Source organism: Trachinotus anak, unplaced genomic scaffold (assembly GCF_046630095.1).
Source record: "Trachinotus anak isolate AG129_WGS33_773 ecotype Australia unplaced genomic scaffold, CSIRO_AGI_Tana_v1 ptg000021l, whole genome shotgun sequence".
Classification (NCBI taxonomy): Eukaryota; Metazoa; Chordata; class Actinopteri; order Carangiformes; family Carangidae; genus Trachinotus; species Trachinotus anak.
The window spans coordinates 1546021-1560166 of NW_027273872.1; the positions used below are offsets into that span (position 1 = coordinate 1546021).

General features: G+C 40.6%; 3 protein-coding genes and 1 non-coding gene across 15 annotated transcripts in view; 2 read left to right on the plus strand and 2 right to left on the minus strand.

Annotated features, from left to right (window-relative positions):
- Positions 1-401: 401 nt before the first annotated feature.
- LOC139637900 (transmembrane protein 179) lies at positions 402-14123 on the minus strand. 3 transcript variants are annotated; one of them, XM_071506863.1, is made up of 5 exons: positions 13989-14123; positions 5218-5737; positions 3249-3386; positions 2831-2909; positions 402-2729 (listed from the first exon to the last, which is right to left on the minus strand). In XM_071506863.1, exons 2-5 carry the CDS (start codon positions 5538-5540, stop codon positions 2532-2534), a joined length of 738 nt encoding a protein of 245 aa, XP_071362964.1. In that variant the 5' UTR covers positions 5541-5737; positions 13989-14123; the 3' UTR covers positions 402-2531. The 3 variants fall into 3 exon arrangements, with proteins under 3 accessions (XP_071362964.1, XP_071362965.1, XP_071362966.1); XM_071506864.1 differs by lacking the exon at positions 13989-14123 and adding an exon at positions 8505-9269; XM_071506865.1 differs by lacking the exon at positions 13989-14123 and adding an exon at positions 7460-7476.
- Positions 9027-9099, minus strand: trnaf-gaa (transfer RNA phenylalanine (anticodon GAA)). Its single transcript has one exon. It is a non-coding gene; the product is annotated as a tRNA-Phe (tRNA).
- On the plus strand, positions 9298-12373 carry hs6st2 (heparan sulfate 6-O-sulfotransferase 2). 3 transcript variants are annotated; one of them, XM_071506840.1, is made up of 3 exons: positions 9300-10215; positions 10756-11599; positions 11951-12373. In XM_071506840.1, the coding sequence occupies exons 1-2, from the start codon at positions 9638-9640 to the stop codon at positions 11582-11584; spliced, it is 1407 nt and encodes a 468-aa protein (XP_071362941.1). In that variant the 5' UTR covers positions 9300-9637; the 3' UTR covers positions 11585-11599; positions 11951-12373. The 3 variants fall into 3 exon arrangements, with proteins under 3 accessions (XP_071362942.1, XP_071362941.1, XP_071362939.1); XM_071506841.1 differs by having other exon boundaries at positions 9298-10215; positions 10759-12373; XM_071506838.1 differs by having other exon boundaries at positions 10756-12373.
- Positions 13118-14146, plus strand: part of mbnl3 (muscleblind-like splicing regulator 3) — a 33853-nt gene continuing 32824 nt past the window's right edge. For 3 of the 8 annotated variants that reach the window (XR_011694713.1, XM_071506848.1, XM_071506855.1), the window contains exon 1: positions 13119-14072. The gene's annotated coding sequence lies outside the window, so the exon portion shown is untranslated. Of the gene's footprint in view, positions 14073-14146 lie in introns of all 8 variants that reach the window. The other 5 variants (XM_071506857.1, XM_071506858.1, XM_071506852.1 and 2 more) reach the window with 4 other exon arrangements.

Here is a 14146-nt window from a genome sequence, read left to right on the forward strand (position 1 = left end):
TATTATAATTTATTGCGACTCTTTGGAGGTAACCAAGCACTAAATCAACTTGAACCAGCTACAACAGTAACAGGCTCCTTTTTCATTGATGCATCAGGATGAACAATCTAATATATTTTATATATCAAGTGTACTTTTACTTTTGATACTTTAAGTACATTTTATTACAACAGTAAATGTTGAATATCTTTGGGTTTCTGACTATTACTGGGACAAAACATAATGTCACCTTTGGGAAACTCATTATTTCATTGACATTTTAGACCAAACCATTAATCAAGGAAATAGTCAGCAGATTAATCAATAATAGAAATAGCAGCCATATTTTATAAGAACCTATCAGTCAGTATTCATGTATATGGATATACTTTGTTCAGGACATATGAGTTAAGACAACAGTCTTTTATTCTTTTATAATGGAAAGCTGTTTATTCAATGAATAAGACAAATGCAAACACATGAATATGAATAAGCACAAACAGGTATAAGAGATAAAAAGCAAGACCATTGTCAGTTATAGTACAAAAAACACTTCATATCTTACAATTAATTTCAAGTGACAATGCTGTGTCATCTCTCTTCACTTCAGATTTCTTGCTCCGCTGTCTGTGTGTCATTACAACCACTCAGGTCAAAGACCTTTAAAACAACTTAGAATCATTTGTTTATAAAAACTCTTCAATGACCATTTTGCGCTCCACACAAATCTCTCTCGATAGGAAACTATCACAGATCCTTGAAAGTTTACCTCCTAATTATTCTCTGCAGACTCGACACAGATCATGAGAGAGGATTTGACTGCTTCATTCACGCCCTGGGAGCGGCAGCGTCCACACAAACAGCATCATGATGAAAATCATCACAAGAAGAGAGCAGGTCAGCAGCAGCTCGTCTGTTACGCAACAGAACATTCAGGTCATGCTCACACAGTGAGCCTGTCTCACATACACAGTGGCTCAGTCACTCTCTCACCACATGCTTCACAATAAAAGCGCCTCAGAACTACATCTGAATATTACACTCAGAACAAGTCAATGTAAAAGTATTCTCCCTGATGAGGACACAACTGTGCAAAATGTTAAAACCCCAGCAGAACTGTAAACAACCATGCATATTAAATATACTGAGAACAGAACGTATGATAAACACGTGGTTGTGTGTGGTGTCATAACTCTAATGCATTCATTCACAAAATCAGGGTCAAGTGACAAAGACAAGCAATAGCTTCAAAATAACACTGCGGTTATTAGATCACTGAATACATCTGCTTCAGCTTTCCCAGTGCGTTTCTTCTCCTGTAAAATCCCTTTTGTCCCAGAAAACACTTCAGAATAGTCCCAGTTTGTGCCTCACATTCCCAGAATCATTTAAGATTTTTCTAACCATGCAGACAAAAAAAACAACAAAAAAACCTCACTCAATACAAGATAAAAAAAACCAAAAAAAACTAGTTTTCCATTTTGGAATTGTTTGATACTACAAACAAAAATGTGTCCTTGCTTAATTTGTACACACACACACAAAAAATCAGTGATATCTGTCTATAATGATGTTATTATTATACTACTATTATATAATAATGTCATACCAGTGATGGAGGCGTTGCAGATATTTTACCATCAGCCTGCTGATGCTGCAGGTCTTTTTCTCCACGTCAGAGACTCAGAATTACAACTCGGAGGTTAAACATGAGGTTTTCCTATTCAGTTACTTGTAATTACGCTCTAAATGATATGACGTCCATGCAGTACACTTTCCAGCTATATGAAGGAGTCACAACTGGGAAAGTACTTAAATTCTAAATATATTTTCATCCTGATGGTTAGAAGAATCTTTAAGAATTTCAGAAATGTTTTTTTTAGTTTCAAGTAAGGATGAACTAATATTTATCAGAATAACAGATGATTAATTCTGCGACACAAATGTAATAAATACATGAGACAAACTGGTGCTAAGTCGTGGTGTCACTATGAGGTGATGGGTGCTTGAGTGAGGCAGTGTTATGTAATATAAGTGATGTTGGCCCTGCTCAAACATCATATCATTATATAATACAGCCTGTTGATTCTGGATGTTTGAGGCAGACACTGATATCAGTGTTCCAGATTTAAAAAAAAAACAGCCAACAACAGATTCTTATTTGACCATAAAAACATTTTCATATGAATTTGGTCATCGAAGTATTTTGACCTGTTTAACAGTTGAAAGATAAACTTGCCAGTGCTCTCTGGAGGGCAAACTACCTCAGACATGTCTCCTGTCTGTTCTGCAATTTACTGTTACTTATTGGCTGATACATACTTCAATATGATTTATCGGTCAGGCTCTATTATATAAGATGCAGGATTACATCAAAATATGAAGATACCTTAAATATTATGTCTTAAACCACCTGTAAAACATTCATATTCTACATGCAGGAATAAGAACTGTAGACTGGACATTATCAGTAGTGATAAGAGGAAAAAAAGAGGTTTAAAACTTCATTTATATAGTGTGACTCCTGATATCACTACCTCATTTACTCTCAGTCAGACTAAGATGGTGGGTGTCGCTGCAGGATGTGGGGGGGTGGGGGAGCTGCTGACAGATGTACTGTGTCCCAGCAGCAGCTCCTTCTCTCGGGGAAGACACGGCCCGCTGATGTGCTGGCTGTGGGAGTGGTAGAGCCGCAGGAAAGCCAGGATGGACTGAGCCAGCCACAGAGCCGTCACACCCCACAGAGACGCCTGAGGACACAAGGTGTGACCGAGTCAGTTAACTGACACAAAGAAAACCTCTAAATAAACCCACAATGTGTGTGTTTGTGTGCTATTGTTAGCACTCCTACCTGTGCCAAACTGAGCTCTGTGTAGAAGGAGGAGGTGTCCACATCCAGGTAAAGTGGAACAGACTGAGACTCTGCACAGCTGAAGACAAACAGACACGAGGGGATGAGAGAGCGTTTCCAACCACACTCACAGTGCGGTAGCAAATATTAAAGTAATACAGAGGTTATACCTTTTACCTAATTAGTGCTGATACAATTAACGCCAGTATCAACTAAAATGAGCATTTAGTTATTAGATACTGGCAGAAAATTCGATATCAAACATCCCTGGTTGTTTAACTGTTTTGGTTCTGGGCAGGTAAGACAATGATACCTTGATTTATGTATCTTATATAACTATATCTGATATACAATATCTCCATGGCTTCTTATATGGGCCCAGGACAGCATCAATGAGGTTCAGTACCTGACCTCTCACCTGTATGTCCGTGTGTTGTCATCCGTCACGGTGTCACACCACGAGACCAGACCCAGAGACAGGATGACACTGGCCCCTCCAGACAGGAAGAGCACACACACACTCAGCAGCACCGTCAGGAAGGACGAGAACAGAGTGCTGAGCAGAAACACACAACACAGACATTAGACACACTTGGCAAACTTTTCAACCAGAAGACACAGACGATGATTATTGTCATTATTGATCAATATATTGACAAGTGTCTTGATTAATCGCCCTTCACAAAAAATCCATATCCCAAGGTGACATCTTTAAAATTTCTGCATCACAGCTTTAGTGGGTATTGGAACCACTGATTAATCATTTTGACAATGAAATACAAATAATTGTGATAAAGTACGCTTTAATATTTCTCAGAGTCCGACTATGGATCTTTCTCCTTAAAAGGATTATTTATCAAAATAATAATGAGAAATAAAAAAAATTATAAATTATCTGCCAATTAATACCAAACAACAATCAATTAGATAATAATATTAAATGGCAACTATTTTTATAAGTGATTTACTGTTTATGTAATTTTTTTGGTAAAGTGCTACAGAATTCTCTGGTTCTTGTTTTTCAGGTGTGATGATTTGTTTTTCTTTTAAATATATCTTAGTTAACTGAGTATTTATTATTGGGCTCTGGACTGTTGGTTGGGTAAAACAAGGCACCTGAACACATCACATACTGGCCTGAGAAATATTAATGGACAAAATGCTTTTTTTTTTTTTTTTTACTTCAGTGTTTAGAGGGGGTGTATAATTTTTATACTACTTTAGGCAAATCTACAGACACCTTGATGCTGTATTTCTACATGTATGAAAATGTACAATTATTTGGAGTAAAGTGTATTTGGACATAGCTATGGACTTGCAGACAAGAGCAGTATGGAAAGACAAAGTTGCATCCAGTCTCTAAAGTATATTTCAAAAAGTACCTCTACTACCACCTTCTCATTTCTACTACTGCTGCAGCAGTACTACTATACTACTACTATATTACTTCAGTATTTGCAGAAAATACTTCTGCTGCAGTATAAATAATACAGTTAGCATTCATATCAGTAATCATAACTGTAGCCACCCTCACCAGTGTTACTACTATAATAATGTAGTACAGTAGTATAATAATATGTAAATATATATGTGTATATCAGTGGTAGAAGAAGTATTCAGATAATAGCTTAGTAATATTTAGAGTTTATCAACAATTTGTGAAATGTAATAGAATAAAACATAACATGGAAATACTCAAGTAAATAAAATGCCTCTGTATTAAGTACAGCACTTCGCTGCTTGTGTGTGTGTGTTGTGTGCATGTTGTGTATATGTTGTGTGTGTGTTGTGTGCATATTGTGTATATATGTTGTGTGTATGTTGTGTGTGTGTTGTGTGTATATGTTGTGTGTGTGTTGTGTGTATATGTTGTGTGCATGTTGTGTGTGTATGTTGTGTGCGTGTTGTGTGTGTGTTGTGTGTGTATGTTGTGTGCATGTTGTGTGTGTTGTGTGTGTTGTGCATGTTGTGTGCGTGTTGTGTGTGTGTTGTGCATGTTGTGTGCATGTTGTGTGTGTTGTGTGTGTTGTGTGTCGGTTGTGTGCATGTTGTGTGCATGTTCTGTGTGTTGTGTGTGTGTGTTGTGCATGTTGTGTGCATGTTGTGTGTGTTGTGTGTATGTTGTGTACATGTTGTGTGTCGGTTGTGTGTGTTGTGTGTATGTTGTGCATGTAGTGTGCATGTTGTGTGCGTGTTGTGTGCGTGTTGTGTGCATGTTGTGTGTGTTGTGTGTGTTGTGTGCATGTTGTGTGCATGTTGTGTGTGTTGTGTGCATGTTGTGTGTGTGTTGTGTGCATGTTGTGTGTGTGTTGTGTGTGTTGTGTGCATGTTGTGTGTGTGTTGTGCATGTTGTGTGCATGTTGTGTGTGTTGTGTCAGCGGACTCACTCGTCGTGTCGTCCATGCAGATAGAAGAGGCACCTCCAGCCCTGCGCTGCACCGTACAGCACCGTGAAAATACCGACAAATGTGGCGAACTGGCAGGCGGCCAGCGGGCCCCACTGCTGCACCACCAGGTGGGACTCGTCCCCGGGCTGCCCCGTCAGCTCGGCCGGGTTGTCCGTCCTCCAGTAGCCGGTGGTGAAGAGTGCGCAGCGGCCTTTGAAAGCGGATCCGTTCAGAGCCATGGGGACGACCACCAGCAGCCCCGCCACGATCGACAGGGCGTGGGCCGCACAGTGGGCCAGCAGCAGCCGCCGGTCCAGCTCCATGTCCGAGTCCAACTGCACCACACGGTGAAGCGTTCACGTCCTTCAAAAAGAACCGAGTTACATCAGCGCATCCCGTTAACGACCCGTGTACCGCTCACCGTGGCGGGGGCTTTCAGCGGAGTCAGGGCGGGGGCCGACTCGTCCGTTACACAACAGGGGAGGAGCCGGAGGGCTCACTCCGCCACTATTTCCAGGACCTAAAAACACAGAGGAAGAGTCGTCGTCATTATTGTTGTCATCATTACATAATAAGTTGTGACATTAGCAATAAACAATGTTGTATTTTTACTCCACTTCATTCCCCTCCTGATAACATCAGAATACAGGAATAGAACAACAGTATGTAGAATAATAGTAGGCCACACTGAATCCAGAGTATGATGATGTTACCATAGTTAGCGAATCCTGTTCAATGCATTTCAGTTCCAAACATGATCAGTTTCAGTACTGAGGTCTCTCCTGAGTCACTTGCATGATGTGTGACATACAGAGCACCACAGTAAACTACAGTGACGTACAATACAAAACTAGTCTCTGTTTTTCTTGTTACTGAGTATAAACATCATCGACAGAACATAACATAGACCATTAACTAGTAATTATAGTACTAGTCATTATTTTATTAGATAACTACACATGTACATAGAGATCACACTGAGATAACATATGAAACAAGGCAAAGGCCGCACAAAATTTTGAATATAGTATCGCTCACATGTGCATGTTAATTAAATTTGGTTGTAATTGCACAACATCCTCAAGACATATAAGCTTATCCTAAAAGATTCAGGATGTTTTATTGAAAAGCTTTGTAACAGTATGAAAAAAAGTAAACACTTATATCTACATATTCTAATCAGGAAAACTTGATCCAAAACCATTATTTTTCAGAATAGGCAGATCCAGTTGTCATATTTAGCTGTTATTTACTGAAAGCTTTCAAGTGGAAAACCTAGAGAGGTCAGTTCCCTTTTCCCTTGATGGTCGGCTGATTTTGAGCAGAGTGATACATCTGCTCATACAAGCGATCGTTCGGACAACGAATTCCTCCATCAGTGACGTAGGCGACAACGTGACGTCAGTGTGACCAGCTGACCTCTTTCCGCAGAGGATCTAATCAGCAGATTAAAGTGTCTCACTGATGGAGACTGACCGAGGATCAATCAACAAACATCTGACTCCTGACAGCTGTCACTCAACACAAGACAATTACTTCTTTTAAACTGAATGAAGATTTAAAAAATTCCCTAATTTAAGTAACCAGCTTTCAGATACAATTAAACTAGAGGTTATAAACATGTACAGTTAAATTATGAATGATTTTTTCCTTCTGGTTGCTCATGTTAATGTTACATTTTATAATCCTGGTTACATAAAGCAAATCAGCTGTCACAAGAGCAGTGTTTTCCCAGCCAGCGTCCCAGGGAGTCATGCTGCTTTCACTGCAGACACTGAGATACTGGGCCACCATGTGAGTTGAATTTGCAGCTAAAGAGTCTGGTAGCATAGAAAAGCAAAGGTTCTCTGGGTTTAGAGGACCAGGACTGATCATGGCACCAGAGACCACATGTCCACGGTGCATCTTATATCTTATAAATTGGCCCAGAGGGGTCCACTTTGGATGCCACAGTTAAGTAGAGAGGAATGTGGGGTGGAGCTGGGGTGAAATCTTTCTCTGCAGGAGAGACACTGGTATTCACCCACTACACACCCACCCCCACCTCCTACTGATAAACAAGAGTTGGTCAGTGAAGCTGTAACTAAAATCAGACGTAAAAAAAAAACTAAAACTTTTTCTAAAATCAGCTCAAATTATGTGAAGTCTTCAGTTTTCATATTATCACAGTGCAGAGCATTCATAACCACTGAATGACGTACACAACACAAACTGAGAGACTGAAAAAACATAAATTCAAGACCTGGGTCAGAGGGGTGGTCGAAGCCCCCACCTGCTTGGATCTGTGTCTTTCAGCTTCTAAAAAAGACCAAACCCTCAGTTTAAAGTGACAGATTTCCAATTAGAAAGTCAATCAAAACTACGTTAGACACAAAATGACCATGAAGACATGCAAAACATGCACAAAGAGAAGCAAAAAACCACAAAGTTGTGCAAAATTACCACAAAAACATGCAAAACAACTATGAAGAAATAAAAAACAACCACTGAGAGATGCAAAATGACACATCTCATACAGGAGGTGTGGGAGGCCTTTTACATATCTGTTTTCAGGACTTTATTGCCTCATAGTCTCTCCATGGCTGTAGAGTATTTGGAGAAACAAATATCACCTATTTATTGATATTATTTCATTTCAGGCTGGAACTGCTGCCTTCTGCATAAACTGAAGCCAAACTGTACTGCTGTCTTGAATTTGTATGCCGGGGAGAGGGAGGCAGCTAGCTTGGCTGCATAAAGCCGTATAAAACTCATGTGTACAAGAAAATAACGAACTGGTAAAAGCAGAAAATTGTGTCAGTTTTATGTTAGGACAACAAAACATTTTTGTGTTCGGCATAACTCTACAACGCTTGTTGTAGTTTTGTGTTTTTGTTATGTTGTCATATGAACATGAAAGCATTTGATACATATTTTACAACCATTTTTCACTTAATTCAACTATTTAAATATAAGCAAAGTGCACAATGCATGTGTTGTTAATTGGCCTAGAACTAATTAGGCTATATTAGCTTAACTGAAAAATCATTATCATAATCATTAACATAAAATGTGTCAAACTCATAACAGATGAGTGTTTGTGTCCAGTGAACATAAAGTTTTTATCATATTTTAATAATCCTGAACATTTGAATGGACTTTACAAAAATTGGGGCTGGATTGGCTTTTACAGTGTAATTCAAACTGTAATTATTTTATGAATGGCCTGAGATATGCAACTTGAACTTAGATTAAAGAAAATGAATGAAGATTGTGAAAAGACTGAATTAATGTGTACAAATTCTTACCTTTGCAACTGCATTGTTTCAGGAATAGCTGGAGCTAAACTACATATTAGCTCTGGGCTGTTGGTACACTGGTAGCTTGTATGTTTGTGTGAGTGTGTGTCTTTGTGTGTCTCTGTGAATCTGTTTATTTGTATGTCTGTGTGCTTGTGTGTGTGTGCAAATCTAATCAGCTGATCTGAATCAGTTTTGCATGCCCAGCTGCAGTTAATGGTTGCCATAGTGATGGAAACTCCTTAGACACATGGATTATGGTGAGGTACACCTCTCAAACTGTGGCTTAATTGAAAGCCTTTACCTCCTATCGCCCGAATCCTTATATTTTCTGGGAGAGAAAATTGTGGCTGTGAGGACAAGTTAAACAGAAATGTTTCCCGTGCTATTAGGTTTTTTTGTCACATATTTATTTCAAAACCTGTTTCTACATGTTGATCTACCAAAACTATACCTATTAATTTGTCTACTTAATATCTGAAAAAAAAAAAAAAAATTGAAAAGCATTGAAATTCAGTTTTAAAACCAAAATGCCGAAACCCGGGATCGAACCAGGGACCTTTAGATCTTCAGTCTAACGCTCTCCCAACTGAGCTATTTCGGCGGTGATCGTTTACAATCGTACATGCCACATTTACACAAACACCGAAACCGTCAAAATCCGATTATTGATCGATAATTAACAGGCTCATAAATGGAGACAGAGCCGATGCCGGTTGCCAGGGTAACTTTGTGTCTCCATGGTTCTGGGTCGGCAGGACGTTGCACGGTGACGTAACTTCACTCCCACAGTGAGCGAGCGCAGAGGCTGCTGGGAAGAAAGGTCAAAAATCACAGGTACGGATCTGCCGCTGCGACAAAGATGATCTGATAGTCCAGGTAAAGCTGCTCTGGAGTTTTAAATGAGACCTGTACGCTTTGCCGCCAACAATACAGCAGAATTACGACATGCTATCGTCCGTTTTTGTGTGAGTCCGCCGCCGATACAGCACTCTGGCTCAAAGCTAGCGTTAGCTGGCTAGCAGCTGCATTGTTATTGTTTTCGCTGTATTTGGGGGCTTTAGAAACACACCTCCGAGGTTCCTCAGCCGAGGAGCGGGCCCGGACTACCTGAGTGATGGTTTTCTGTCCGTCCAGGGACAATGGATGAGAAATCCAGCAGCGGCAGCCACCACCGGCTTCTGATCGTCCTGCTCATGGCGCTGCTCTTTGGCGTGATTATGATCCAGTATGTGTGTCCGAGCAGGTCCGAGTGCCAGGTCCTGCACCAGCTGGGGTCCTGGTTGAAGGTCGGCGGTGCAACCGGTTCCCGGAGCAGTGGCAATGAAGTCCAAGATGGGTTCTCAAAGGATCCGTACATTGCAGAAGACGGCGCTCTGGTCCGCTTTATCCCTCGCTTCAACTTTACTAAAGCCGATTTAAATCGTGTTGTAGACTTCAACATCAAAGGGGATGATGTTATAGTTTTTCTGCACATTCAAAAAACAGGCGGCACGACGTTTGGCCGTCATCTGGTGCGGAACATTCAGCTGGAGAGGCCGTGCGAGTGCCACGCAGGTCAGAAGAAATGCACCTGTTACCGGCCAGGTAAAAAGGAAACCTGGCTCTTTTCCCGTTTCTCCACCGGCTGGAGCTGCGGCCTCCATGCAGACTGGACTGAGCTGACCAGCTGTGTCCCGTCACGCATGGACTCACCAGAGGCTCCAAAGAACCTGCCCAGGTTGGTGAGGGGGTGGGGGCAAACACTCACTTCACATTTCTCTTAATAATGTTTGTATAACATGTCCACAATGCAGAGCTGTAACAAAGTGTGAACTAAAATATAATACAAGTCAAAACGTTTTGACCTTACACATGGAGCAGTTTACCCTGACCTGTGTAACTTGGTTTTAACATGATCTTTGAATATGTAGAGACTTATTATATATATATTATATAAAAAAATTCTACATAAAATGAGTGTGTGTGTGTTTATTGTCTAAACTTTTCATTAACCTACTGCACAAGTGCTTCTAGTCCACACAACAAACAAACAGTCCACATAATTGCAGGACTTCTTTGTTTCTTTTGTAATTTTTGTCAAATCAGAACCAGTTAGTTATGATACAAGTGAATATATGAGTTTCTTGTATTCTCTGCCTAGCCTATTGAATAATTGAAAAGTACAATTAACACGTAGGTCAATAATGAAACAATACAAATAAATGAATCACACCGGCGTTAGCTTATTGCAGAGCTAATGTCCTCTTTTTCTCTCCAGAAGGAACTATTATTATATTACCATCTTAAGAGACCCAGTGTCACGCTACCTGAGCGAGTGGCGTCATGTGCAGCGTGGTGCCACATGGAAAGCCTCCTTACATGTGTGTGATGGACGTTCCCCAACACTGTCTGAGCTACCAAGCTGCTACTCAGGAGACGACTGGTCGGGTTGCTCCCTGCAGGAGTTCATGGACTGCCCCTACAACCTGGCCAACAACCGGCAGACCCGCATGCTGGCTGACCTCAGCCTAGTGGGGTGCTACAACGTCTCTGCTATGAGTGAGGAAGAGCGCTGGGCCGTACTTCTGGAGAGTGCTAAACGTAACTTACGAGGCATGGCCTTTTTTGGGCTAACCGAGTACCAGCGTAAGACCCAGTACCTGTTTGAGCGAACCTTCAACTTGGAGTTCATCGCACCCTTCACGCAGCTCAACGGCACACGCGCCTCCAGTGTTGACGTACCTCCTGAGACACAACACAGAATCCGCCAGCTGAACCAGTGGGACGTAGAGCTATATGAGTACGCCCGTGACCTTTTCCTGCAGCGTTTCCAAGTGGCGAGGCAGCAGGAGCGCAGGCAGGCCAGAGAGAGGCGGCAGCAGGAGAGGAGGCGGCTCCGTGGAAGGCTCACAACAAAGCAAGGGAGGCAACTGAAGCCCACAGAAACACCCCATCAGCATGACAGCCACTCTGTAGTAGCTGAGGAGCACCAGAGGCAGAAGGCTGGTGGAGACAGCATGGAGTCAGAAATGCTACTCCCAGAGTGGTGGGATCTGGATGAGAATAGTACCATTGAGGACTACATGGACAATGTGGAACAGTGGTAGTGATGGGAATAAGCAGTAGGTTCTTAATACTAAGTCTGCCAAGTTCTGCCTTGTCTGTTGTTAATGAATCCAAGTTATCTTTAGTATTTGCCTTCCACTATGTTTTTTCTCTCTATAAACACATTTGAAATGACACATTTATTTATTGATACCGATTGTATTTCTTTGCCACAACTGACATTCATGATGGATACATTTTCCTGACAAGAAGAGAGGCTGGTCTAGTCACCTGCATCTTACACCTTTTAGTGTTCACACAAGCCTGGCTTTTAAAAACATCTAAACTCTGGTGATGTAGCTTGAAACTGGGATACGTTTTTTTTTCTTTGTCAAAAGGATTAATGTGATACTTGTTTCTATTTAAAGGTTCTGTAAACGTCACTCCCACTAGATGTCGCACTAGACCTCCAGGCGTCTGAGACCAAAACAAATGTTTTGTCAGCCACACCTCTGGCTTCTGTTCCGCCATAACCACCCTCCACCAGCCAACCAGGATTTGAGCCTTCACCACAAGTCTGCATATGCTATTATTGTTTAAAATTTCATTTACAGAACCTTATGATATGGTACTGTTTGTTAATCACAATCTATATGTTTGCCAGATTGTTGTCTTGTACAAAATGCCTACATTTTAAAATGTACCTGTGTTTTTAAGTGTCTCTTAAGTGACAGAAGGAGAATGAAGTTTCATAGATACCTCAATGTGTTGCATTAACTGCTAATGTTGTAAAATTACTGAGTGTGTCCCAAGTCTGAGTTTTTATATAAAATAATTTTACATCTACTGAACTGCTGTTGCCACACAAAGATATCTTCTTTCTGCAACTGTTCTTTTGTCTGATCATGTGCAGAACAGACTGCAAGCTTTTGTGTTGCCCTTGAAAACCTCTGGAACACCAGCAGGGAGCGCTCAAGTACTTTCACTGCAATCAAAAGTTCCTGAGTGGGGATACTGAGGTGATTGTTGACATCACAGCTTATTCTTAAATTTGGATGGATAGGGTTTGAACATTTATCAGTCTGATCCTAGAGAGGATTTAATAGAGGGATGAGCTTTGACAGCTGCTCTGATATTTTGAAGAATTATTCTGCAATGTAGTGAAAATGCTCAAAATTTTTATAGAGGTTATTGGATTGTTAAAAGGCAGGATAACTTTTTTTATCAGTTGAGTTGCATTGCTAGAAATGGTTCTTATATATGGTGTAAATTAAAAATTATGTATACTAATATATGAAAAGTAAAGTTCAGTATATGTTTAAATTGGGATTTGAGCATGAAAAACCTGAATCCTTTGTTCAGACTTGTCATACATTTTTTGTCACAATTATAAACTAATGTCAAAAATCTGAAACTCCAAACAAAAGGGACATATAGAACCATTATAGCCATTATACCAAATAACCTATTTCTGATCCATGATAGGAAAGCATTCTGCTCTGCTAACTTCATTTCTTCTTCAACTCACTTTGCTAACACTTATGACCCCTTGAGATCCCCCATCAAGTCTGCAGTTCTCAAGTGTCTGTAAGCCAATAATAAAAGAGAATGGGTTTCTGAACTTGGAATAAAATATAAACATTTACATATAAATATTAATAAACCATTAATAAAGTTTTCTACAATAATCCATAAAGTCTGTAGTTACAAATACAGGAGTACAAAGTAGATGAATGTTTATAAATGGATAATGGTTCATATGTCCTACAGGCCTTCTCCAGAAGGTCAAATTTGAGGGGTCTCCCTAATTAATTAAAGAGCCAAAAACACAAGAGTGTAGTGTTGGAAGAGGATTTTCCCACAATTTGGCAACCCAAAGTTGTTCTTATTAATGGTTTATTACTGATCCAGAAAGCATGGCAGCCTACAACAGAGCCATTGATTACAGCCGTAAACCCTTTATGAAATATTATTAAGTATTACTGATCGTCCAAACAAATGTCGCTTGCTGGTTTTATTGTGAAAACCATAAGGCAACCGGAAATACTGCGTCGGTATAAAAGCCACTGACTAGCATCAGGTGGACTGACTGAAGGGCGCGCCTCCACCGGCGTGTCTCTGCTGTCACCTGAGCGTAAAGAGTAAAAGTAAATAATATTCTAATCTTATGTGGCAGTTTTATACGTTTTAAATTGTTAAAAGAGAAACACGAAGACAACCCCGCCCTTTGAACGGATGTTGGAGTTTTCATTTAAGCGTTAGGCAGACGTTAAGTTTTAAATTTGACCGTTAGTTAACGTAAGCTATAGCTAACTTTAGCCAGTTTAGCCTGATTGCTATATTAATACAACAGAGTTAGCATTAAATCCTTAAAAAGGCAGCACGTAGTTTCACCAACCTAAAGGCTGGATCTTTTGGGCCATATTAGTTGCACCAGGTTGACAGTGAAACGTGACGCACACATACCTGGCCAGCTGCACCTGCCTTCCCGGCCGCTCACCTTCTGTCGTGACTCTCTCCCGCCGATGCTAATGTCGTTAACTCGTTAACGTAAGTAAACGCACACACGCCCTCTCCGCCTGCTCCTCCCTCACATCTTGCCCTGCCTCTGATTTCTTTAAATC